Genomic DNA, 26,760 nt, shown 5'->3' on the forward strand with positions numbered 1-26,760 from the left:
TTTCTGGCTGCCACCAGATTTCATGTCACTTGTATATTCCTCTGCACCAAACAGGGATTTAGGTCCTCCAGTGAGAGGAGAAGGAGAGCTGTTTGAAGATCTGGCTGAATCAGTGTATTTAGTGTTTAGGGGTTGCCTGACAGGTGGTAAAGGACTGATGTTATTGTTTCTAGTTATTGGTATATGTGCATATTTAACCTTTTCTGTGAATGATTAATTTTATATTGACAAAATGACATGTTCGTAGCTTGGCACATGATGATTTTTCCTGCAGCCTTTGCTCTCAGTTCCTGAAATCCACTTGAAATTACATTCCTAGCAAGTGAGATAGAGTTCGTCATTTAGAAACAACTGGGAAACTAGATAAGCAGATTGTTAAAATAGTGGTAAAGGACCAGATTTGGTCCTTACAGTGGTAAGCCTTTGAATATCTCCTCTGAGGACTTAAATCTGACTTGAAAAGCAAAGAGGCCTGTTTAACTTCCTAGAAGAATGTCATCAGGTGTTATTAAACAGCATACTGGAAAGTGTTAAAGCTAATCAGATTAAATACCTTCCTTCTGAAGCCAGAAGGCGTCTGTTCTTTCAAGACACCTGAGTTGTGTGATCACCCAATAAACAAAAATTGCTGGAGCATGAAATTAATGCAAAGAATAATACCAAAGGGCTGAACAACAGAGAAACTGGAGCACACTCTGCTGATGCCATTAGCAGTGATTGGTGTCTTCACTCACGTACCTTTTGTCCTTTCCTAATTGTCCTCTGCGTATGCTATTTCTCTGCCTGGAGGTGAGGCCTTAACAGAGTTATTTGGTTATTCATAAGCTCATTTTTCCTTCTAGTGACTATGAGGAGGAATAGGAAGATTTCCTGCTCTTGGGGAAATTGCAGGTTGGAAATTACAGTTTTTCCCTCAGTACTCATCGTACCACTGATTCTCTGAGAATAATTTTCACTACAATAGGAATGGTCTCAGTGCCCTTCAGAATTTGGGGGAGTTGAATAGGGACAGTCAGAGGCCTGTTGTAGCCCACACAGGCAAGTGCAATTGCCAAGGGTCACATTTATGGGCAGTTACATGAAGCCATGCTCTCACTGTCAATGTGTCTATTTGTAATGAGCAATTGAACCTATTTCTCAGTCTCCTGTGTGCTTGTTATTGTTTTATTTTCTTATTAGTTTTGAGATTAGATAGATCTGACTCTCAGCTTCCTATTTTTGAAGAGCTGACCATGCATAGCATTTTTGTATTGAGGATGAAGGAGCTGCCAGTTCTCCTTGCATGATGCTTGAGTCAGGAGGATGGCAAAGCAGTTATGTTTGATTGTTCTGTTGCTGATCACTGGGCCAACGTATTTCATTTCTATTTTGTCTTTTGTAGAAGGAATCCATAGAATACAAATGACAAATAAATGTGAAGAGAATGTTTGGTATTAGTTGTTTGCAACAGGTTTTTACTCTGTAAGATACAACTGTGTGTGTTTTCAGCTCTATGTAAAGCATTGTGAACAAGTATGAAGTTTTCTTTTACATCTGAAACATGCTGTATGATTTTTCTCTTTGCCCCACACTCTCCAGTTCTCTTCAGGCAAAATGTTTTCTCTGATAGCAAAAACATAAGCATCAAAGACCAGTAGTACAATCAAAAGAATACTATGGGTCTCTGGAAGGATCCTGGGATGCCACTTAATGCACTTCAGTGTTTTTACTCTCTGAGTTTCCCTAACTGGCCTTAACCTAAGGTTAAGGGCTATTCAAGTTAAAGATGCTACTTGTGTGAGGTCCTAGTCTTTGCTGAACAAAATAAAACAGATATTCTCAAGTTATTTCAGCATAGATTGCGACTGCTGCCCAAACATGCTTCTTTTTGATCTAGAGGTATCAGGATGTTGTGCGTCAGCCGTTGAAGGTGATTCCTCAACAGAGTTTGACTTTTATGTACCAGGCTGTTTTCCTCATGTGGTAAAACAGAGCTACCATCTGATGCTGGGTTCACTTACAGGCATCTGTTCTTCATTTTGTTTTCCTTTCACTTCTACATACATTTGTTTGGTATTACCTGAGGAGTAACATATATTTGCTTTGTGGGTTTTCAAAGTGCACAAGCTGTACGCAGAAATAAAGTAGTAAAATTAGCTTGTCCAAGCTGACAAATGTTTTGGGTGTTGGGTTTTTTTTGTATCTTGTGTTTTTGTGTGTGTTTGTCTGTCAAACAAGAAAATTGCACAATAGGAATAATAGTTCCTTCAAGTTCCAGTAAAGGTGTTTTTGAAGCATCTCTATGCCTGTCAGAACAGATTAGATCCTGGTCTAGACCTTGTGAACTAAATGAGCCAGGTAGCCCCTCACTTTGTTTAGAGCTTAATGCCACCAGCAAACCCCAAATCAGTCTGTCTTATTTGGCACTATGACTGTGAATTGTCAGGAGCAATGGAGAAATGATCCCTGCTGTCAGGGGTGTTGGTTGGTGCAGGGGCAGGTTTGGGGATCTCTCCTTTCAAAGTGGGTAATAAAAGAAATGAAACTACGTGGGTTTTATACAGAATGTGATCCTGCTATTGGCCTTTCAGCCCTTTAGACTGTAGCAAACAACTGAGGCAAAGGCCTAGGTATAGTTGAAGAATTTAAGATTTTAGCTCCGGAGAAGTTCTGTTTATCCAAAGTATGGACTAATGGCAACTTCTTGGAATTGTGTTTGCTAAGGAAAATTAACATTCTTCATGGGCATTGTCATCTCAAATAATAAACTCAGGTGAAACATAAGAAAAGAGGGATAAATACTTCCTGTTGTAGATATACATGATATATAAGATATATAAAATAACTCTTGCCAGAACTGAGTGGAAGACTCCTGGTGACTTCAGTATTCATTGGATGAAGTCTGGAGATCTGTTGCCTGATTCTATTTAGTCTGATATTGTTGCTACACACACACACACACACACACACCCTGCCATGAATAGCTTTAGGAAAGTATTGTCAGATGGTGAACGCAGATCAGATGTGTATACCCTTTTACTAAAGATCTTCTAGGAAGAATTTGGCCAAAGCTTAGCACTGACTTTCTCCTCTTGTAGGTGGAAGGTGAGGAGAAAACCCCCTTGCACATCAATCTTATTTTTGCCTCAGATCAAGCAGTTCCTATTAGACGTGAGCAGTTGTCTTCGTCGCGGCTAATTTCTCTGCAGGACTGATTAAGTATTCTTTTAATTGCTGGTGGAAGCAAGAGAGCTCCTTAGTCCTACATGAAATTACATGAACAAGGATATTGATTCCAACCCATGTGTGTCTGTGATTCCCAGTAGCCCTTCAGTATTACAAGACTTAGAGCAACCATTGGATAACCTGTATATTGGTATTGAACAAACAATGGTCTTGTCATGCTTTGCCTTTTAAGCTTAGAGGAGGGGTATTGGCACAGAAAGCGTTCCCAAAAATTACTTTGGTTTTCAATATCTCAGTGATATTTGCCAGCAAATTCAGTGTCTGGACATGGATTTGTTCAAGTTGTCATTCAACCTTTGTGCCAACATTTGTTAGTGTGTTTCAGATGCCCTGACTGTGAGTATCTTCAGAAGTAGTGGATTAAATTCCACGTTTTCAGGCTGATGCTCTGCAAGGGAGTGGCTAAGGCCAGAGATTTGCTGTAGGATAAGCACCTTACATTCACAATGCCATCTGGTCAGCCTCTTTCAGAGGCTTTCAGCATTATCAGAGAAATCAGGTCACTATGTGCCTGTGAGAGAGAGATCCTAAACTGAACATGACTTGTCTGTCTCCTTCAGCCTGACGCTATTGCAAAAATCTCTGTAAGAAGCTGTCCTTCCAAGCCCAGTTTCTGTCAGAAACTCAAACTGCATCCAGAATGATGCATAATGATCCAGTTCAAGAGTTGATTAGTCCCAGCTGGCAATACAGCTCAGATACTCACAGGTGATGATTTAAACCTTATATAGGAGGCATTCAAAAGTTCAGTGCACACAAAAAGGCCCGTTCAGTGGATGGTTGTGATTAACTGCCCATGAGGCACTTGTACAATTTCTTAACTATATTAATGTACACATGCATTTCTGGTAAGTGTAATGCAGTTGAAGCAACTTATAGAACCTGGCTAATAGGATCTCCAAGACCAAAAGATAAACAGCAGCAGTTTTTCCTCATTTGACTGGCAAGATGGCACTTCAGCGCTTAAGACAGTGAAGAAAAGTGGTCTTCTACTGGGTTCTGTGATTGTTGTTTGGTCATCAGCAACGATCTTAACTTTGGGGGGAAAAAGACATTCTTGAGGCACTGTTCAGTTAGACTGTAGCCTGTACAGTTTCCCTGGTCTATGAAAATCAAATCTCTCTATCATGCTCTTAAAATCAACTTCCAAAACTGAAATGCTGTCTTTGTAAAGTGAGTTCTAAAGACAAGACTTCCTGTTTGCACTGTTGCAGAGCCCTGTTGTGGTCAGTGCCAGCTGTGTGGTCTTACACACAGCTTTAGCAAGGCTAAAACCTATTTCCATCCTGGAATTTTCCCCAAGAGGTTAGTATGCCTGGGAAGAAAGATGTTGTCATACAAAGAGATGTGTGAAGAAAAAGAGAGAGCATTTACAAATGCTACCAGAGAAGCAGCAGATGGTTCAAAACAAGATACTGAATGAGATGAGGTAATGCAGCAGTGTTCTCAAGTCCCTCTTTAAAGTGTTCTTTCCAACTCACTGGCTTTCCAGTTAACTTTTCGTTATTTGGGAAACACTAAATGATGGCAATTGTCACCGGGCTCTTATCTTGAAGCTGTTTGAATGCGCCAAGGTTAAACAATTCGTCATTATCCTCTGACTTAGTTAATTATCTACCAGTATTGCTGCTTTCTTCTGCAAAAATCTTCAGGTGAGTGGCTGATGAAAAGAGAGATTAAAAGAACATCTGAGCTGAAGTTATGTCTAGCAAATCACTATGTGCATGGTCGGCCTTAACCTCATTAAGCTCCACCTTCAATGATCTCTGGAGAGAATTCCCCTGGGTTTCCATCAATTTAAGTCAAGACTCAAGAGATTTTAATACAGATCCTTAAGTCTGAGAAGGGAAACCAATCTCCTCTTTGTGATGTTATTATAAATGTGCTTTGCACCTTCTCCTGTGTATTGAAAAAAAAACACCTCTCTGCTTCCTTCCCCAACATTTTTCCATGCTTTCTTCTGTTCCTACACGTGTTTACAGTCTTTGATGCCAAGCCTTCCTTACTGGCTGCTCTCACTGACTAGAAAAGTCATCTTTTGTCTAGGGCATGATGGCCCCCCACCCATTCCTTATCAGATCTATGTGAGATCTTATCTCAAGATATTATTCTGCTGTCCAAATTTCCTCAAGTTGTTCTCCTTGTGCTGAACTCCTTTGACTCTATGAATTTCTGCTCATGAAACTGACTGGAGTACACATTGTCAAAAAGATGTGGCATAAAATATTGCTGCATTGCATTGTTGTTTCCAGACATAATTTTTATACCAAGGATGATTTCAGTTACAAGATTTGAGCATCTCTGTTTCTAGGCATCATCTAATCATGTTAAAGTCACAGAACGAGTAGGGATTTTCCTGTCACTTCGTTTGTGTTTCAGCCTTCACTGCAGTAATTTTGGATCATGTAATCTCAGTTACCAGATATGGATGTCTGCTCCCAGATAATTTTATTAATTTCTCAAATTAAAATTTGTTGTTGAGATTCTTATATAGTTCTATAGATTTGCTTTATTGACAGATTATCATAATTAAAAACAACCCAAAGAAGCACAGTACTTGAAGGTGTGGGAGGAAATGGTAAGAGCAGAGGTAGACAGGAGACATAGGCAGAGCTGGTAGGCACGAAGAGCTGACATCTGGGCTCTAGCAAAGTTAAACTATTTCTTTTGAGAACCAACATATGTACAGGACTGTTGGCTGTAGAAGTCTCCTCAGGCAAAGGCTAGAGCTGCTAGAAAAGTGTATGTGGGAATAGAGATAGTCCCACATATCTTTGAGGTAAGGTAAATTGCCTCAAAGTGGAGTATTTAGGCATTTTGTTATAACTAGAAAACTTACTGAGATACATCTTGCTTTCTAGGTTAAGGATAAGCACTACTTTCATCTAAGGCTGCCTAAATGCTCAGGTTTCTCTCTGTTATAGAAATCGAAGGCTGAGGTATGCCATGGGTGGTTGGACCTCCCAGACCCTAACAAGGTAAGTAAGTACCTCAGTATTTGAGAGTTGCTGAGTTCTGGGATTCCCTTCTGAGGATGCTAAGGCTCACATCTGCATTCCAAAGAGGCATCATAGGAAGACCCATCTGCAGCCATGGTGTCACACATATATCTGAGTAGAATCCAGGTAATTCACTGCACCAGCCCCTGTGGCTGAAGGGCTGGTGTGGTCTAGAGCAGATTTCTAGCAAGGGTTCATCTAATGGTATTCATGCCATTCCAATACTGAACAGCTGAGTTTGGTTATACATGGCAATGAAAGGAGCATGTTTATTTTTCATACATCCCCTGGTTCTACAGATCACATTACTGCCATGTAAGCAAGGCATCTTTACAGTGATGCCCATGGTGTGCATGGCAGCCAGAAGTTATGGGAAGAACACAGGCATTTCTTTGCTCTGCCTTGACAAGTCTTGTTATTTTTCTCAGACACATCAAGTAAACTGTAAAACCTTGATTCATTTGTTATTCACACCCCATCTCTGGGTTACATGTACAACTTTTACAGGAAAAACAATGAACTGTACTAGTTCTTCCATAAATAACTTAGACTGTCTGTTGTTAAATGTCATACTTCCGATCTGTGTCATGCTCTGTGGCACCACATCCATCAGAGATCATGCTGCTGAAGTGAATGTAGGCCACCTAAATATACCCGGGTATTCTAGGGACTATTTGTTCTTTTTCGGTCCCTGTCAAAACAAAATGAGGAGAGTGATATGTAGCTTCCAAAGAGGCAAGGTTACTGAAGCGTAAATGGATTTTGCAGAGGCCTTTAAAAGCCTCTAAGCTAGTTAAATGGCATAGCAGGAACCTTAATTACCTAGCAGCTGTGGCAAATGTTCTTCTTTCCCCAGTTACCTACAGCACCTTTATTGCAAACGCTATAAAACACTCTTGGCAGACTACAACCAGGATGAGCTGTACCTGAGATGAAACAATGGTAGCATTACTTCTTTTTCCTAGGCGTTCCTAAACTTTCTCTGCTGCCACTCAGTCAAGGACAATAACTCGTGATGAATCATGCAGGCAAGTGCCCCGAGGTGTTTGTTTTGCAGACTATAGTTTCTTTTCTGAGGGGATGACAGCATTGCCTCTTTACCTATATGGAACAAAACCTCACTACAGTTTGGTGGGAAGCACTCTGACATCTGATTGAAAGCCACTGTGGAAATCATAGAATCATAGAATAGTTAGGATTGGAAATGACCTCAAGATCATCTAGTTCCTTACTAGATGCTTGGTGTCTGCAGTCTCTCTGTTTTCTTCCCATTGTCATTTCTTAGTTCCTTTGGAGATAAGGACATCACAGCTGTGTATCTCTCATGATGGTGTTGTACAAAGCTGTAGTATGTCATTAAATATACTGTGGTATGTGAAGTAACAGGGCTGTCTGACCTCACAGGATAGTGTTATTAATTTTTTAAGACCACTTTGTCTAAAGGAGCCCCGGGTACATCCTGCTCCTAGACCATTATCTTCCTGCTACTTGTGTACCTTTATTGGTTCCTGATGTGGTGCAGTGAGTCATGTCTCACAGTTTGTGCCAAGCAGAAACACTGTCAGAGGTCCTGTAAACTGGGGTCCACAGAGAATTAAAATGGTTCCTAATATATATATGTGGAGTTTGGCCTTTAAAAATACTCCCCCAGCAAGAGAAGATTCTGGTCTGACTCAGCTATATATGACCATTTAAGAAGTTAGGGACAGGAAAATCTGACATTATTCTGTGCCCTATAAAATATTGACCATACATACCTCCATAATTTGATCTCTGTCTGTGCATGCTTAAACAATGAAGTATTTCCTCCTTCAAGGTTTGTCTTGTAACCTTACAATAACACTTCACAAGCAGTTACTGGAACAAGACTGCTGACTTCCTTTTGGCTTTTCATGGCAGTGGGAGTGAACACAAGTAAGTGGTTTTAGTGCAGGTAGACTCAGTTTGGGGTCATTTTCTTTGAAAAGCTCCCACCCCCAGATTTGGTCATGGTTTTAAAGCTCATTTTCACAGGTATGAGATTCTGTATGCATATGATTGTATACCTGCTCTTTTAGAAAGTCTTACCATCCATTTGGAAGAGAAGCTTCTTGCTATACTTATTGCTTTGTATGCCAAGTGTATATGGGATACACATATGGGACAGCCAGCTGTGATTCCAGCTGTGTTAAACTCAGGGTTGTTAGGGTGTCTGTCTTACCAGTGCTGTACATTGCAGACACCCCCTGCTCACCTGCCTTTGCTTTCAAATCTATGTAAGAAGTTTTCTATCACATTCAAATTTGCAAGAATAAGGAGAGTTTTAACTCAGAAGCAGGCATAAGATCTGAAGTCTACATAGTTAATATAAAGCAAAGCAGGGCAGTGGAAAATAATTTAGTCTCTGTTATCTCTCTAATTTTATTTCTTTCTATTCTTAATTGCTAAGTTGCAAATACACGTATCCATCTGAAAGCTGATTGAAATGCAACTCATGGAAACCTCACATTTATATGCCAAGCAGGCAGTCTCCAGGTAGGAAGCTCTAATGTGATTGCCCTGAGGTGGAAGGGCCACCCACAATGTGGAAAGAGTCATTTATCTCTGTGCCAGCTCAGACTTTGCCCTCTCTGCTCAGACTGCCAATCTGGGTAGCAGTGAGTGTCCACAGGGATGATAGTGGCCAAATAGAGGTGTCTGTTCATTGCCAGCTGTAAGCAGGCCTCCTGGGGAGCCTGAGCTCAGACTGGTGTTCTGCAGGGGTGAGGGGCTGGGGTCCTGTGGCATTTTATGTGTCCTTTTAGTGCTGGCATCTGTTGCTAGTTCTAGTCTGGCCTACATTTTCTGTGTAGCACTGGGGCTGGGCTCAAGAACAACTGTCTTGGGGAGGCCCATTATTCCCATAGTCAGGGATGTAGAAAGATCTGGTACTGGTGGAAGGCCATTTCTTCTCAGCCATACTTGGCTAAGGAAGACTACTAGTCTCAGACTTAAACTGGGGTTTAGGGCTAAGAAAAGTAAACATGTTGGCTCCTGGGCTTTTCCAAGATTCTTGAAGGCTCAGAGCAATAAGAGGGAAGAAGTTGGTAGGGACTTGTACATGGTCAGCTTTTTGTCTGGCCCCTATGCCCTGTAAGGATCTGGTTTTGGTTTGGGGTATGGGTTTGTTCTGGGGGAAGAGAAGCTTTCAATGGCTCAGGGTATCTCAATGGGCTTAACAGTGCCCAAATCAGCAGTTGCAACAGTGCTGTCCTGGTACTAGTACACACATGCTGCAGTCAGAAGGGGTGAAGTCTGCAAAAGTATTCATTGCATTGTCGTAGCATCCTTCAACACTAAAACAGTTAGATCGTGTAGTAGATCGTGCTGTCAGTGACCCAGACCCAGAACTTCTTTCCTGAAAATATTGGATCTTTCCAGATATGCTTTCATACTGAACATTATATATTATATTTCATAGTAAATATCAATATATTATATTTCATAGTAAATAGAACATCCTGGGAAAATAAATGGTTCAGATCAAATGTGTATATTTCATTCTTCTTTTATGGTTCTTGCTACTTGATATGCTAAAAATGTATGAAACCAAAAGTTTCTTCTACATAGAGGGATCTTTCTATTGCTAAAACTCTTGGGACAGAATATACTGCTCTCCAGAAACCCCCTCCTGCACCTTTTTTTCACCAAGAGAAAACGTATCAAAATCAGCTTGGATCCATGAGCTGTATTAGCCTTGACCAAAGTATATGTTCTGAGAGAAACAGAAGTACTGTCAGAGTATTGCTGTGTTAAGTACGTATCTGAGTGTGCATAGACACATATTAGCTAAGTTTTCAAACTCTAAGGGGATTAAGAGCTCAAATTCATTGAAATTCAGAAGTGAGACATTTTGCTTCCTTGGAGATGCAGCCCCTAAAGATTTAGATTCCCAGGGGAGGCAACCAGGGGAACAGCTATTAACTTGAACAAAAACTATCACTTTTGCTAGGAAAATAGTAGGTAAAACAAAACAAGCTTGTTGTTAGTTCTGCATTGAGGAGGCAGGTGAAAGGACATCCAGATGCTATTTACGTTTCCTTTTGGGCACCATGCAGGTGCATTTCTCTGATTTTATCAGTGGTTTAATATTACTTTCGATAGTGGTGACATGGTTAAATCTGTAACAGGGACTACATTTGTATCCATCTTCTATATGTGTATCCCCTCCCACACAGTTTTCAGCTTTAGATACCCATATCATGAATTTAAATGTACTAAAAATACATTTGTTTTCCTTGGTTGCCTGCTGCAGGCTCCCTTGAGCTTTGCAGTCACGCATGGATTTGACACAGAGCCTTTGCAAACACTGCTCTACAAGAACAGTCATGCAGTCACACCTAAAGCCTGATCTTCAAGGATGTGGTTAGGAAAAGATCAAGATGACAAAGAGCCTTTCCTTAGTTTAACTTCCTTGCTCCTGGCAGATGGTGATTTAGTGCCTTACCGAGCCAGGGTTTGCATCCGTATCGCATTTGCTAGTCACCGATGAACCTAATCTTCAATGATTTGTCTAATCAAACAAACTGGAGCCTTTTTAGGCTTTTGCTCTGTGTCCCACTATCTGGCATGTTCCACAACGGGTGAGGGATTTGGGCAATACTGTATCCAAGAGTTCTACCTTTCTGGGAGCCTTACAGCTGATTTATTCTCAGGCAGAGGTGTCTTCCCAGCAGTGCTCTAGGCTCAGGGAAACCTGAAGGTGCAGAAATGCTCTGTCCACAGCATGGGAGCACTGTGTCTGCAGCAAAGACTTCTCTCCTGCGGCCTCCTCCATCATTCATTCACCCTGCAGCTTCAGCAACTGGTGAGTAAGGTATGCTTGCTTTCTGTGTCTCCAGCCTGTTCTGGAGCTAGCAGTGGTTTGCCTGCCCACAGCCTAGCTGGATGCTGCAGCACATGCAGCATCCCACTGAGTTACATGGGACCCCTGCACTGGTAGTGGCATGAGGTCCTGCTGTAACAGGAAAGCTCCTCAACCCTGAGAAGGCCCCGAGGGGCTGACAGCACCATCACATCATCCTGTAGCAAGCTCTGCAGCAGCAGCTCTGTGGGAGACCTGAGTGTACCAGATGGGGTACCAGGGCTCTCCTTGCCAGCACCAGTGCCAAGGGGTTCTGCCTTGAAGAAAGTGTAGCTTCTGTCACGTTTTAAAGGGTTGTAATGGAGAGCTCTGTGATTAATTTCTTAGACATTTCTTTCAGGCAGGCTGTTAATTAAACCCCAGAAAACTCCATTAACACATCCTTATAGGGCAAGAGCTTTGCCTCACTCAGGTCAAGTTTAAACAGCTAAGCCACTATGTAAACATCTCCTTGACTGGAAGCTAAGTAGTACCACTGATGAGGTTTCTTTTAAGCAGCCGAAAGCTTTGTATGTGAGCAACTTCCCAGGGTTACTGCTTTTTAACTCTATAATTATTGGATGGTGTATATTGTGCAGTAGTGCAAGCACCATTTATGTGCAGAAAATCAAAGCAAGCAATGAAAAAAAGCTACTCTGTTAACTTGGTGGTTCAACACAATTTTTAGTATGTTGGTCAAAAATTACCTGCTGAATGTAAAAGACACTCTGAGAAATTCATGCAGTTTAAGAATTAAATGATCAGGCCAGCTCTTCAAAACAGCATTTTGACTTGTGCGTTTTTCGCATGCAATTTTGTGTACTTTTTGCTATCATAAATGTGATTGTTTCCTTTAAATGAGGAGCAATCACATTTATTGTTTGTTGCTAATGTTGGATTTTCTTCCTTTGTAGTTTCTTAAGATTACCAAAGCTAAAATAAAGGGGAAACTCTTTTAGTTCTCAAGATAGAGGGCTGGATTAGAGAGCTGAAGACAGAGTTTAGAATGAAAATGGTTTTTTACTTTACCTTCTGTCTGACTTGTGTGCTTGGACATCACAAACACGGTGCTAAAAGCAGAATCTGTGAGAGTTCACTGATTCCTCCAAATTTTGACTCAGAAACGAGTCCCACAGCTCCCTGCAAAGTAATTGATCTAATTAGGTAGTAGGAAGGAGCTTCTTTAAATTCCTCAGAAATTAAGACTTGTCATCCGCTTAACATCTTAGCATCTGTTACTGCCTCTTGCACATTTCTCTGCTACATCGGTCTGAAGGACACTTTCCTGGACCTTTCACAGAGAAAACCAAATCAAAACAAACCAAAAGACCCATACCTTGAAACAGAGAAGAAATTGGCACTTTCTGCAGTGGGATGAAGCATGTAAGGCATTTCACTCCCTCCTTATTTCTCAGTTTGGTGCACGTTTGTCTGGGTGAGTACAAGAATCAATTTGTTAAATAAGAATGCAGGAGGGTACAAGCATAACCTTAAATCCTGTATTAATCCTTACTGATGTGGTAATGTTGTCCTGAAATATTTTCCTTGGCAACTGATCCCTGTGCAAATGTTACTCTCTGTGTTTATAATTCAGAGTTCCGTTTCAAACGGGCTGTTTTGAAGCTCTAATAGTCAGTCAGTAGAATGACAACTAATTTGTTGTTTCTTTTTTCTTTGTTTTAACTTTGCTGTTGTCTGGCAGGAAGTAAGTAACTATTTCATTCTGGGTAATTGCTCTTGCCATAGGCGTAAGTTTAAGGCACAATGTGGTTAGAATACTGGGTAAGGTACTGAGGCAGTGGGAAAGTTTCAGACTTATATGTATAGGGTATGTGAGAGGTGTACAGTCACTGGAAGCTGAAAGGGTTAATTCTGCAATGAAGCTATGTGTGACTGAGATGTTTTAAAGAGACCCTGCTGCTTGGTGTATTTCTATTGGTTTTGTTTGGGGTTTTTTCCATATACTCTTCCTCTATTTGCTGCTGTGTGAATACCATCACAGTGATATGTAGATGCAATATTATTTCAAATACCTGCACAGATATAGTTCTGAAAGTCCATTGCAGCAAATATGTAAGTTACACACTCATAGTATTTCCCAATCAGTTCGTGTTCACTGAAAGTCAGGTAACAAAGCCAAATAACTGCCACCTACAAAATGCTTTTATTTGGCTTCTGTTTTGTTTTAATTGCAGTTCAGGCAAATTATGCCCCCTATTTCTTTGATAATGGAGCCAGAAGCACCAATGGGAACATGGCACTTCTCAGCCTTTCGGAGGACACACCTGTGGGTCAGTATTAAAATGAGTATGTTTAAATTGTGGCACTGGACCTTCTTGCTCTTTTGATTAGCAACATATATCTTGTTGTCGGTTGTTGTTATGTACTGTGGTATTATGTGCTTTTCTCTCAAGCTTTTAATTGGCCCAAATTTAAAATGACATGTTTGAATTTGAAAATGACATGTTTGAATTTCAATTTTGAATGGAAACACCGATTTTAGCTCCGCTTTTCTTGGTCCACAACATCAGAGCACAGATATTTCTGGGATCTGAAATGAATTAATGGGGGTGAGGGGCTTCTTACCAATTTGTAGATACTTATGAGAAGAAAGCCTAGTTGTTAGTAATTTTATCAGCCTTGGTGAAAACAAACCGTACATTGAAAAGTAATGATTTTCTTCAGCAGTTTTCACATTTTTCATGTTTATGGTACAAATGTTATGGTAGAAAATGTTTCTACTCGGAGCGAAAATTGCTTTGTCCAAATAACTGATGTTTTCCAAAAAGGGTTTGTTTTATTGAACATTCAAAAATTGATACGTTTTTCAGCTTTCCGCATTTTAAGGCAGGTCTATTTATGCTTCTTTTAACTGTAGTTCCATTAGGAAAAATTCAGTAAGAACAAAAATGCCATTTATAATCAATATTTTTCATGGAGAAAGAATAATTTCTGAACATTAAAGAAAAATATATGCAAAATCTATTACAGTGGTGAACACTGCCTTTTCTTCAGACATTGTACTGAGGTTTGGGCTAGGATTTTCTCCTGTTTGTCTGTAGCTTTTACAGTCTATATCAGGAGAGTGCTTAGCTATTGCAAACTGAGTACTATCTATTACCTGCCTCATGCATAGAGGAAGGAGATGGCTGTGCAGAGGTTGCACCCAAACCCTTCGCAGGGCTTAGGCAGCGGGGCAAGAAAAGGATCCAGAGGGCACAGCCCCATCTGGAAGACCAACACTGCTGGCCTTGCCTTCCTAAACATGACCAGGGTCACTCATTGCTCTGGGAAGCAGTTACCTGGCCTTTGCTCAAAGTCTCCATTTCTAGCCCAGTAGTCAGTGTCAGCCAAGATCCATGCTGGGCATTCCAAAGGATGAGGAGAGGGTGACTAGGAAGCAATGATTTCTTCTTTGCCTGCTCAACTGGAGAAGAGGAGAAGGTGTGACATAGCATAGAAGTGACGCATCTAGCCAAAGAACTTAAAAAGAGCTTGCTTATGATGCAGAAGGGATTTGCTAAAAGCTTGGCCAGGCTTAAGGTGGAAACCTCAGCTGAAAGCCAAAAATAATGTAGTGGCACTTGCAAAAGCCAGAAGCAGGTCAAGCAGCTGCAGGTTTTGCTGTGCTTCTTTCTGGATTCATGCAGAAACCACACTTGCTCAGCCTTGGTGACCCAGACAGCTCTGAGGATTGCTGGAGTAAGATTAGCCAGTGGAATCACTCGTCTGCTAGTGTACATAAGGCTTGTAATGCCAGATAGCCACAGAATGGAGCTCCAACTCAGTTTGGGGTGGTGTTTGCCAGCTCCACCACTCAAACTGCATGCAGTACAAGTTGCTTGTCATCAAACTCTCATCCCCTTGTGTGGTGCCAGACTGCAGACATTTACAGAGCATCAGCCTCTACCTGCATGAGGCTGGGGAGCTAAAGATGGCACAGAGCTGCAACACAGTCAGAAATGTCCTTCCTATCAAGAGCACAGCACCACATGTACTCTCGGATGACAGCCCTCCCTGAAGCAGCAAAATGCAGTAATTTGCCAGCACTGAGACACAGTGCATCAGCTGTGGGGCTCCAGGTAGGGGAAAAAGGAGAGCATGCGTGCTTCAACAGGAAAACAGGAGTGTGGGGGATCAGAACCCAGGTTACTGTTCTTCTAACTAGCCCAGGGAAGGATTATGACAAATACATGGTGGGTTTTGTATGTGCTTTTGTAACATTAGCAGCCAGTTTAGGTACATCGGGGTCCCTGGAGAGTTTATAATTGGGTTGCAGCAGTGAAAAAGCTCAAGCTGCTCTGCCTTCAGTGCTGCTGTGCCTCACGCCTGCTGGTTCATCCAGAGTGTGGTTACAGTGCCTGGCTTGAAATTCTAATTTGCTATATAAATGTGCTTTAAAAGACAAGAGAAGAAGCTTCTGAGCTGACGTTGCAAAGGTGCCACCAAAAGCATTTCTCTGAGGTGAAAGCTTAGGAAAGTGTTGAGCTTAGGTTTTTCCAAAGGGCCTAGAGAAACTCTTGGGAAAGGGAGATGAGACCTTACTTTTGAGAACTACAAATGTGGTAGCTTTGCCATGCAGCTGCCAGTGATTCTTCGGGCTAATTCCCAGAACACTTTGACTAAAAGCTGTGAGTATTGCAGGGTCCTCTCTCCTGAAAGCACTTTGGGAAATCCCACTGGAATATGGGTGTTTGCAGTTCGCGCCATGGAAATTGCTGTGGCTACCCCCTACCCATGTTAGCACACTCACCCCGTGGAGATGCTTTGGCAGGGATTCTTCAAGGGGAGGGCACAAATGACACCAACACTTCAGTGCTGCAGTGCTGGGTGTGCATTCAGCTTTATGCAGGGTGAAAGGACCGGTGTTCATGTCAGACCACAGTCAGAGCTTCGTGACAGAGCTCAGTTGTGTTAAATGGCTACCAAGCTTACCCTTTTCTGTGACCCCAGTGATGGGTCTCACACCACAGAAGAGGCTGTTGCTCTTCATCACTCTACACTGATCTTCTCCAGAAGGAGGAGAAGATATCTGGTCCCCCATATCCATGTGCAGTCTCAAGCATCCGCACTCCAGCAGTCATCTTCCAGTTTGAGGAGGATGATCAGTGGCAAAACAGGGGGATTAAAACTTCCATATGTTTGATTCTGGATGGCTCCACTCAGGTTTAGGTGCTGCAAATTAGGCAGGTTGCCATTAGGTCTTCACTGTGCTTACATAAAACATGGAGTCATAGGCAGGACACTTTTCTCAGCAGCAGCAATGTCATGGACAGAAGCTTTAATAAACCTCCAGGAATTTTACAGTCTTTGGCCTTGCTGAGATTACAAGCAGTTGGCAAGGTGATGTGTACTAGTTATATTCCCAGGCATCTGTAGGCAAGGAACATGGAGCATTTTGAGCGCTGAAAGGAGATGATGGATTGTCTTTGTGACTATAGAAAGAAAAATTGCAGTGCTGAGGCTGCATGAATGCATCAAATTCAAGAAAATCACATTATCCTGCTTATATCATTCTTAACTTGACTTTCTTTTCCCTTATGCAATTTTGCTTACTTACAGATAGTTGTAATCTACCAAGTTACATACACTGTGACAGAAGCTATCCTAAAAAGAGCAAATACTATTTCTGTATGAAAGCTTTAAAATGTCTGCAGATTCCCAGATCCCATTTATTGCTGCAGAGCATGAGACCCCCTGAGGTAAGAAAGGCCAGAACAGCAGTCTTTTCCTGTGCCAGATTTAAGAAGAATGGGGAAAGTTATGACCTGAAGTAGCAGTTGCATTTTGTGTGGCTGTTTGTCTTTGCAAAGAGTTGCCTGTGTACATACAAAAGTACATGTGCTTGTCCTAATCAAGGTCTTAAGGCATGTGTGGGATGCTATTTCAGGTTGTTTGTTTCATCTTACCTCATTAATCCCTGTAAGCCTTCATAGTGAGGACAGAGTGGGACTGAGAAGAGCTGCAAAGCCCAGGGAAGGCCTAAGTTCATTACTCTCTCAAAGCCCAACCATCATCAATGCCCTTCAAGCTTCCCCTGCTGTTCCTGCACACTCCTGGTCTCAGTTCTTCCCATCCTTCTTAGCTGGCTGTGGAGAGCCCTCTTGTCCTCTGTGGTACCTATCATTTCTCACCCTGATCCAATACTGGTGAGAATCCCTGCTGAAGTGTTTCCTTGTCCTTCCTTCAGCTCTCAGCAATCCCACCCTGACACTGCCATCTCTCTGTATGTGGTTCTGTATTTCATCCTTCACAGACATAATAGCTGAACCTGTAAGGATTTTTTTCTACCCCCCATTTCCAGCCCTCCTTGTCACCAAGAGAATCCCAGTGAAAGAGTTGACACACATCTTTTTTATCTTCAAAAATGATAATTCCTTTCTGACTAGAAAGGACACAGACCTGGATGATTTGTCCCAAACTGTGCCTTGAAACCTATAGACCCACCAACACATCACATTCAGATGGTTCCAGAAAGGCTAATATTTTGAAGGGGCAAAAATATTCAGGTTTTTGCAGAAATTAAAGTCTTCCTCCTATAAAAACTAGAAGCTTCCAGAATAAACCTGTAAACCACAGCTTTGCAGGCAGCACAGTGTGCCTGTGTGCAGGGAGGGAGCAGGACTCACCTGGCTGTGTGCAGGAAGCAGGTAGCTGGTAGTGAATGGGAAGGTAGATGTTCTTGGTCCATGTCCTCCAAGAGCCTGAGCTCTCTTTCCTGGGGTGAGCTTGGAGTGTAAAGCAGCTGTATGTAGGTTTTGTGTTAACTGTCCATCACCTTTCCTGGTGGGGAAATGAGTCTATGGCTGAGACAGGTGCAGAGCAAGCATGGAAAACTGGGCAAGATGGTATTTGCTGTGACACTGGCAACAAAGGTGCCCTGTCCTGGGAGCATGGCCATAGATGTCCCTCTCAGCATCTTGTTAACAGATGTAGTGACAAAGGACAATGGGGAACTTAGCATGAGTCCAAAATGTGTTTGGCTTGTTTGGCTTGGCAGGGAGAGGATTTGATTGCTGAGATGAGATGAGCAGAGCTGAGAGTGTGTCTTCAGTGAGAGGACAAAACCAGCCCCCAGAGAAAAACAGAGCAAAACCAGCCTGGCTGTGAATAAATTTAAGTCAGAAATGAAGTAAAATGGAGCAATGGCATCATGGAGCAGCCATTCATCTTCAGTGGCAGGAGCAAAGAGCAAATGATATTTAAGATGGAATAGGAAAACAGAGTGAAAGCCTGGAATGGCTCCTGGGAAGCAGCTGTAGCAGGGAGCAGCATGCAGCAACCTGGGGCTTTTCTATCCTAGCTTGCTGTGCCATCCCTTAGGTACTCAGAACATGTAGCTCTTCAACCAGGGCCCTTACACAGTATTTGCTAACTCCTTGGGTAAAGATTCTTCAATTCCCTTATCTTTCTGACAAGGAGAGGTTGTTTACTTGGTCCTCACTGATAAGATTTTAGCTGTTTTTCTCATTTATTTTCTTTTCAGCAAGTGGAGACACACTGAGAGGAGATTTTTAATTGGCATTAACACTGTGCTGAGAAGTGTTCTCAGAGGTGTTAATGATACAGAGAGTACTGTGCAATTCAGAGGAGAAAAAGAATTATAATGAGCTAGAGAAAGAAATTTTGATCCACAATCTAATTTAAAGTGCACACACGTGTTCTGTGTTATGAAAAATGAAAAAGTATCAGTTTTAGCTAGGAAACAGACAGTCCAATGTAAATGGATCAATGACATCCCTCATTACTTCCTCAGAAACCTCAGTAATCTGAGTCTGCACCGATATCAATGTTTCTTCTCACATTCAGCAGCCAGAAAATTCCTGTTTTCCTTGTAAGAAAATTCCTAGAAAATGTGGGAGAGACAATTGTGAGATTGGAAGAAGCAGCCCATGTTCAAACATAATCACCTAAACATTCGTAGTCCATTATTCTTTAGCACATGTTCTGTTCGTACTACCAGGGTGGGTGGTTCAGAGCAGCCCCAGTCATAGCACTAGAGCTTGTGCCTGCTTGTTGCCTGCAGGCTCCGATAGACTCCAGATGTAGGTCATGATGACCATCTTGTTTCTCCACTGCACATGAGGTAGAAACAGGCAGAACAGTCAGAGGTGTATAAAGTGGAAGGGACAGGAAAAGTGAAGAAAAAAGGACAGAAAAATAGCTAATAATAAAAACTTCTAATGGCCAAAAAGAGGCTGAAGGAAAGCACTGTATTGATAAAGATGCCAATGAAGCGCTGGTAGTCAACACCTGAATTCTCCGTTTGGCCCCAGTTGTGATATTAAGACAAAGCTTTTGAAAAACACGAATAAATGCACTCAGTTCTGGTGCTGCAGAACCTTCAACAGGCTTGAAATTGCTGTCTGTTATGCAGACAGCTATGTTAGGATGCAGGTGTCCTTTCAGGACACTGTATTAGCCTAGCTTATTCCTCTCCTTGCATTTCTTTGTACTTACACATTTCAGTTCCAATGAGAGAAGTGTCTCATCATACCACCCATTGTCTTTCCCTAATAATCTTGGCGAATCTCAGTTACAGATGAGTTGTTATTTTGTACTCTGTTCTGTGGGAAAGACTCCAAGAAAAGTGTTTTGTAGTTTTATGAACCTGTTTTCCAAATCTTGAACATTTGTCGGATGGCTGAGCCAGCTTATAACAGGGTCTGTGGTTTGAGCCCACTGGATTTTGCAATGTGAACATTTGTCTGTACAAAGTCACCCAAATATTGTCCTGGTAATTATCATAAGAAAGGTTACTCATAAGTGAGCACAGATCCCCCATGGCTTGGCATAATCTGTTGTTATGCAAAGATGACAGCCATGTTTGCTAAATATCACCTCTGAAGCCTGGACGTTGCCTGTCTGTTAAGCCCACTGATCTGTTTGCTTCACATTTTGCATGCCAAAGAATAAGGACATGAGGAATGAAAGGTTGCATTGCAAAACTGAGGAAACATTCGACAAGCTGATCTGTTAGTGCTGTGGGCAGGACCTTAACCAAAGCTTAACAGAAGCTTATGGACCAGGCCAGTGAAAAACTCCACTGCTACTGCAGAGAGGGCATGAGAACAAAAGGTTATGACTTTTGAGTACAAAAGTAAAAATCATGCAAACTCAGGGCCAGGGTAGAATTGAGTCAAAATAGGAGTCCTCTGGGCTCCCTTTAACAGTGTTCTTCCTTCACTTTTGGCTGTCTTTCTTAGCAGGATCCTCCCATCATATCTTTGAGTCCCATGCACAAGCAAAACTCACAACTAACCACTGAGTCACTTGGCTACAGTATTTCCAGTGCAGAGAACTTAGATGTAAAGCTGAATTTCTGTTCCAGACCTCTGCAACTTGAGTATCTCAGATAACATACACAAGGCACAGTGCATTGGAAGGAAACGATGGCATTGGTTTATATTTCAGGCTTATTTAACTGATATTTGTAAGGTGCTTGAAGTTTTATTTGCATGAAGATATTCATGCACAGTAAAATGACAGACGTGTAAGTTTAAAACATAGAATCCTGATAAACCCTTCCTGTGTTTTGAAACCGTGAGTGTTATAACTCCCCCAGGAAGCAGCACTTGTGATAAACAGTCAGTTTTCTGGGATAACTGGCACCAACTTCTCACATGTCAAAAAATAGCAACAGCAATCTCTGTTTCCTCAGCCTGGAAAGAAATACATTGATGAGAATTTATTCATTGGCATGAGCATGAGTGGGTTTGCCAAGTAGAGAATTTAATGAGAGGGAGCTAATGAGGGGGAGTGAATCAGGAAAGAAGCCTCTTGCCTTAATTAGTTCTGAAAGTGGAAAAGTCTGCAAATGCCCTTGCATCTCCTGAGCGTCAGAGCCTAGGTCCACTCCTGTGGGAGTGCTGCTTTCCATTGCCAGATCCTTTGCCTGCTGCTTCACAATGTTATTGTTTCCATAGAAAATGGGAGAGCCTCTGGTACTGCTGATGTTGTCGCCCAGTCCTATAACAGCACCACTTCTGACTCACCTGGGCTGACAGTTAGTCAAGAGCTTGTCATCTGTGTAAACACAATTATGTGAACAGTGTTGATCTAGGCACTGAAAAGCCCTGAAGTGGGAGCAACCAGTGCAGATAAACTTGGTTTAATCAGTAGTCCAAAAGATGGCAATCAGGAGTATTGGACTGTCTTCTTATCCATACATCCTATCATATATATCATATATATAAATCTCCATATATATGAGTAAGTGGGTTTTCTTCAGAAAAGGTTTGCCTGCTGCAATGTAGCTAAGTCCCTAAAGAACAGACCTATGAAATACTGAGTGAAGTAACCACAGCAAAACACTGTTAAATGCAAAATTTCAGGTACCCATGTGTACACTCTTAATGGAACTGACCCAGAAGGAGATCCCGTGATGTACAGCCTGGCCTATGAAGCTGGATCAAGACGCTACTTTTCTGTTGACCAGAGCCTTGGAAACGTTACACTGATTGAGGAGCTTGACAGAGAGGTAGAGTGAAATGGCACCACTCCCTGTGTTCATGGATGTCTGTCTGCAGCAAATGTCCTTGGTTTCAGCTTTGAGTCACAACACCAGCTTATTTTCCCCCAAAACATGTAATATGCTTTGTAGTTCTGAGACATTATGCTTCACTCATTAAGGGTTTTTGTCAGTTGACTTTTGCCACTGACACAGCTATCAAATTTCTCAGCAGCTGTCTGTCCAGCTTTTTGTTAAAGAGAAGTTTATTCTGTATTCCTATCTTCCCCCAGCTGCACTCCATCAAGCACTTAGGGTGGTTAGAGTCCTCTCATCCTCAGACAGGGACTCACCTGTCATTAGGAGAGAGATTTGTGGTGTTCTGGAATACTTCTATAGTTCTACCATAGTCCTTCAGCTCATGTAAACATGTAGGGTAAAGATGTTCCCAGCAACAGTGACCTAAGGCAGCTGTATTCTGGGAATACAGACACTGAACCCTTCACGTTTCCTTCACAGTGAAGGGTACACAGTTCTTATTATACCCTTCAAAATACTGCGTACTGTAACAAAATAATTTTGAGCCAATTGTACCTTTTTATGGAGTATTTTTTGAAAAAGATGACTGATTTTCCTTAGTTGACTGACAAAGATGACTGATTTTCCTATAGGACAACAGGGATTCCCAGACCAACCAGTTCCTGACAGTAGCCACTGAAAGTCCAAGGAAGCCCACAGCTGAAGCCTTTGAGTGGTCTTCCTAGCCTCTGCTGTGATTGATTTGTGGTATTTCACCTGCCTGCTGAGACACATTTAAATCTGCAGTCCCTTTTTCAATCAGGGCAAACACCATCTTTCTAACAAAGGAATTTTCTTGGATTACAGAAGGAAGATGAGATTGAAGTTATTGTCAGTATTTCAGATGGCCTGAGTACAGTGAGTATTTAATTATGCTGTAGCTTGTAAAACTGTCTGTCTCCATATGCCTCCTCCTATTAAATTGCCTTACAGGGACTATCTCATTTTATCAGAAAACATAATCTCATTAGAGTCTTACCTTCTCTTTCAAGAGCCACTGAGCTCCCAATAACTCAAGTCTCACTCCAGCTTCTTGCTCGGATATTTGAGGATAATTACAGTGTAGTGTGAGCTGAAAGACTGACTTACTTAGTGTCTTGCAGAATTACAGCAGTTTCCTCTGAAGTTTCACTCTCAGATCAGTAGTATTTGTACCTAAGAAAGATCTTACAGGCTCTTTGGAGAAATACATGTCATTATAGGAACTAGCATTGGACACCCAAGAACTGACTGTCCCTCCACCTCCGCAATGTTGCTCTAGCATGTGATGTTAAGATTTGCTTAGACAAAGGTGTGTGTGGGTTTCTTGTCTGCTGCTGATCAAAACTTTGCTCACATCTAACCTGAGGATTTATCTGAGGCATTGCGCAAACATCCAACCTTAATTCTACTTGGCATTTTCAGTTTATGGACAGATGCTGCCACAGCCAGGTTATTAGACCCGGGCTTCATCACTAGATGTGCCATAAAAGTAGGACACTTACTATAGATAAGACTGGATAACTCTAGAGCCCTTCCTCATCTCACACAAAGTAAGTGAGATTACTGCTGTGCCAGTGTCCTACAGCCACAACTGCCCTGGCAACCTCTGTAATTAGGAAATAGTGGGACCAAATAGTGGGAAACCAAATGGGATTTCCTCTATCTTCTTTTGTGTACTCACTTTTGGTAGTGTAGTGCAAAGATATTCTATTACAACATAATATTTCATTAACTTTGACTTCGTAGGCATATGAACATGTTGAAAATCAGCTTGAGTCCTAATATGCCCTTCATATTCTACTCCAGGTATCTGAAAAAGTCAGGATCCTTGTAATGGATGCTAATGATGAGAGCCCAGAGTTCATCAATACACCTTACATAGTCCAGGTCCCAGAGGTTGGTGAAGTTATTTTGCATACTGGAAGTATATATCAATATGATGTAAAGGGGAGCTAGTATTTTTTCAGTAAAATAACAAGGTGTGCAGGACTAACTTGCATTCTTTTGGTATAGGGTTTGGATAGATAGTTAATATTCACTTCAAACTTAGGGAACAGGTCTGTATGTACTTAAAGTGTGCTATTCTGTGGGTAAGCTCCAAGATGTGAGTCGCTGGGGGCTTTCAGACTTGACTTCAGAGGGAATAAATTGTGTCCTGTCTTAGCTGAATTTTTTTGTCATTTTTATTCCCAAAAGTGTTTCTCCCTTCTTGTTCTTCTCCAGAACCCTCCATTTTTAATCTCTTGCCTCTCTTTTCCTTCTGCTTTTTGGTTCCCTCAATGCATTTATACTCTTTCTACCACCACTCTCTTGTTCTGCTTCCTTGCATGTTCATTTTCCACTTCTTCTAACTCACCCTGTTTTCCACTTTGGCATAACTCTGATAACTCTTTCTGGTCACAGAACACTCCCTCTGGCAGCAGTATTTTTAAGACTGAGGCAGTGGACAAAGACACAGGCTCTGGAGGAAGTATCACCTACTTCTTGCAGGTAAGGTTTTACCTGTACCCTCAGAAGTCATCTCTCATTTACTGAGATCTCAGAAATCAGGTTAAAAAAAGAAAGACTTTGAGGATTGAGACTGCTACTAGTCCATATAGGGCCAATTTTGTCCTTTGAAGTTTCATTTGTGTATTGCAAAATTCACCGAAACACGACTCTATTGACAATAATCTATGCAAGCAAACTTCCTACTTTTGTTTAGGCCTGTAGAAGTTTGAAATACTAAGGGACAAAACCTTGTTTTCTTTTTCCTTTTCCCCTCATCTTTTTTTCTGTTAAGCCTCCCTATCTCTTCCCATGCAATGAGCACTGTTAACCGAAGTTTAAGGTTTCAAAATGAAATAATAAAAGATTGCAAAAATCTACATTGCAGGTTACTAATTTATTCTGAATAATGATAGACTTGTGGTTGGTTCATGAATTGTTCATAAACACACAGAGGTGAAATTCATTATTCACCCAAGCCATATCATTATTCTAGTTTTTTCCCTTAGCAGATGAAATTAAAGATGAATCCCTTTGGCAGTGTTATTTCCATGCCTGTAATCTCTCTCTGTTTCATTTCTTCTCTTCTAGAACATCCATGCTAATAAGTTTACAATAGACCGTCACAGTGGTGTCCTGCGCATCAAAACAGGGGTCACCCTGGACTATGAGAAGTCACGAACACATTTTATTGTTGTCGTAGCCAAGGTATAAAGCTTTTATCAAACTACAGAGGTAGGGGGTTTATCTGAGTTATTAGTTCAAATACAAGTGTGACTTAAAGGTTTGCTGAAACATGAAGCATAATACTGAGGCAGCAGGGTCACTCCGTTTGTAACATCTGGAGGTATGTGGGGTAACAGGGAAAAGTGAGAAGGACTGATGGGGAAAGATGACTGGCGTTTGGCACAGGGTTTCCTACATTTCACTCATGCTGCAGGAGCAGGATAGCACGCCCCACTGTAGAAGGTCACCTGTGCATTTTGAGACTCACCTAGAAGTGAAGGGTTGTGTATGCAGTCCTAACTCCAAAAGGCATCAGCATTCTGTCAAATGGAGGAGTTCAGGGCTCTGCTATGCAGCCCAAGGCATGGCCTTACTTCAACAAGTGCAAACCCCTGGCAGGCAGGTTGTGCAGGTCACAGTCATTAGCCACAGTAAGATACAGGACACAGCTGGACCCAGTGCAGCACAAGTGACTGACTTCTCTTCTGGAAACATCTGTGGATGGTTAAGTTTACTTCTCTGCTGCCTTGTGGCAGGAGCTTATTCAAATCCTGCAGATATTGCTGCACATCCCTTCTTGCCACTGTCATTGTCAGCAGTGCTGTGCCTGTGGCTCAGCTGAGGATTCAGAACAGGCATTAAAAGTTTATGGGTTCTCAAGTAAAGTCTCTCAGGATCCTGTGAGGACCTGTCACACAGACAGACTTGCAGGGGTGGAGAAAGGATGATTTGGGTGTTACTTATGGGGACTCGGAGTTTCTTATATTTTATGGAAAATGTACAGATCCTTCTATGTATTTATTTAGCCAGGGTTCTTTTGGGGAGAAGTAACAATATTTGGCTTTAATAGTGCCTTTGGGGCAGGAAGGAGGGGAAAAAAACTGAAACTTTAGAACTGGTACAGCAGACATGCTGAACAAGTCACACTTTTATACAGCAGCATGACTACTGACTTCCAGCCGGTGCTCTGAGACTGAAGGTGTTAAAAGCTTCTGAAATTGCAACTCATCTTTCTAATTGGCTCTGTGTACCGGTAGCACAGTGTTGATTGTAGTCAAGCCCCCAGAGACTGTTTATACACTTTGGCTATCTAACAGTTCTTGGCTGCACAGCTCCTCAGTGCTTTCACTTTATCACGTAAGAGGCCCTAGGAGACTTTGATCATGTGCACTATTTAATTTCCCTCTAGAAATGCATTAGCTTGCTACTGTGCATTGCCTTGTGTTTATGACAAGGTTACATGGGATGAAAAGCTATAGACCTTAGCCACTAACTTTTTACATCAGTTTCTAACATTCTTTTTTTCTCTGCAACAAAAAAAAAAACCACAAAAAAAACCCTTGAATTTCCTGTGTCCCCTGTGTTGTTGATAAAAGATCATGTATGACTGCATATATTGGCACAACTATTTGTAATACAAGAAATTACTTCTGAGGAGCTGCAGGCTGTCTTCCCCATCAGAGAGGGAGCAGACAAATGGAACAGAGAAGGGAATAGAGCAGCAGAGATTAATCTGTGTATTGAGAGAGGGAAGGGATTCCTGGTACTGGGCTTCTGAAGGCTCATGAGGCACATGCAGCTGATTTGCAGACATGTTTCAGCAGAGGGATCTGATGCTGACTTCTCTTCTAGGATGGTGGTGGGAAGCTCCGGGGAGACAACAAAGTCTTTTCAGCCACAACAACAGTTACTGTCAATGTGGAGGACGTTCAGGACACTCCTCCCATGTTCATTGGGACTCCCTACTATGGATATGTTTATGAGGATACACTTGCAGTAAGTGCTAGGTTTTGCCTGTAAGAGAACAAATGCAACCTGTCACATCTCAGTGATAATGGCCCTATGGTTTCTAGCACAGGCTTTATTGGAAACTGGGACCTAAACTCTGGTTTGACTCCTAGGTGCAATGAGATGACCAAATCTGACTTGTTCTTATTTATATTCATTGCAAA

The 26,760-nt window shown here is 41.8% G+C and overlaps 1 protein-coding gene across 1 annotated transcript in view; it reads left to right on the forward strand.

Moving 5' to 3' along the window:
* Window positions 1–12,332: 12,332 nt before the first annotated feature.
* Window positions 12,333–26,760, forward strand: part of CDHR1 (cadherin related family member 1) — a 39,748-nt gene continuing 25,320 nt past the window's right edge. The window contains exons 1-8 of the mRNA XM_005153629.2: window positions 12,333–12,520; window positions 13,281–13,376; window positions 21,420–21,565; window positions 22,421–22,471; window positions 23,402–23,491; window positions 23,999–24,085; window positions 24,674–24,790; window positions 26,441–26,584. Of these exons, the coding sequence (XP_005153686.1) occupies window positions 12,460–12,520; window positions 13,281–13,376; window positions 21,420–21,565; window positions 22,421–22,471; window positions 23,402–23,491; window positions 23,999–24,085; window positions 24,674–24,790; window positions 26,441–26,584 (792 nt within the window). The 5' untranslated portion in view covers window positions 12,333–12,459. The remainder of the gene's footprint in view (window positions 12,521–13,280; window positions 13,377–21,419; window positions 21,566–22,420; window positions 22,472–23,401; window positions 23,492–23,998; window positions 24,086–24,673; window positions 24,791–26,440; window positions 26,585–26,760) is intronic.

This window comes from Melopsittacus undulatus, chromosome 4 (assembly GCF_012275295.1).
Source record: "Melopsittacus undulatus isolate bMelUnd1 chromosome 4, bMelUnd1.mat.Z, whole genome shotgun sequence".
NCBI lineage: Eukaryota > Metazoa > Chordata > Aves > Psittaciformes > Psittaculidae > Melopsittacus > Melopsittacus undulatus.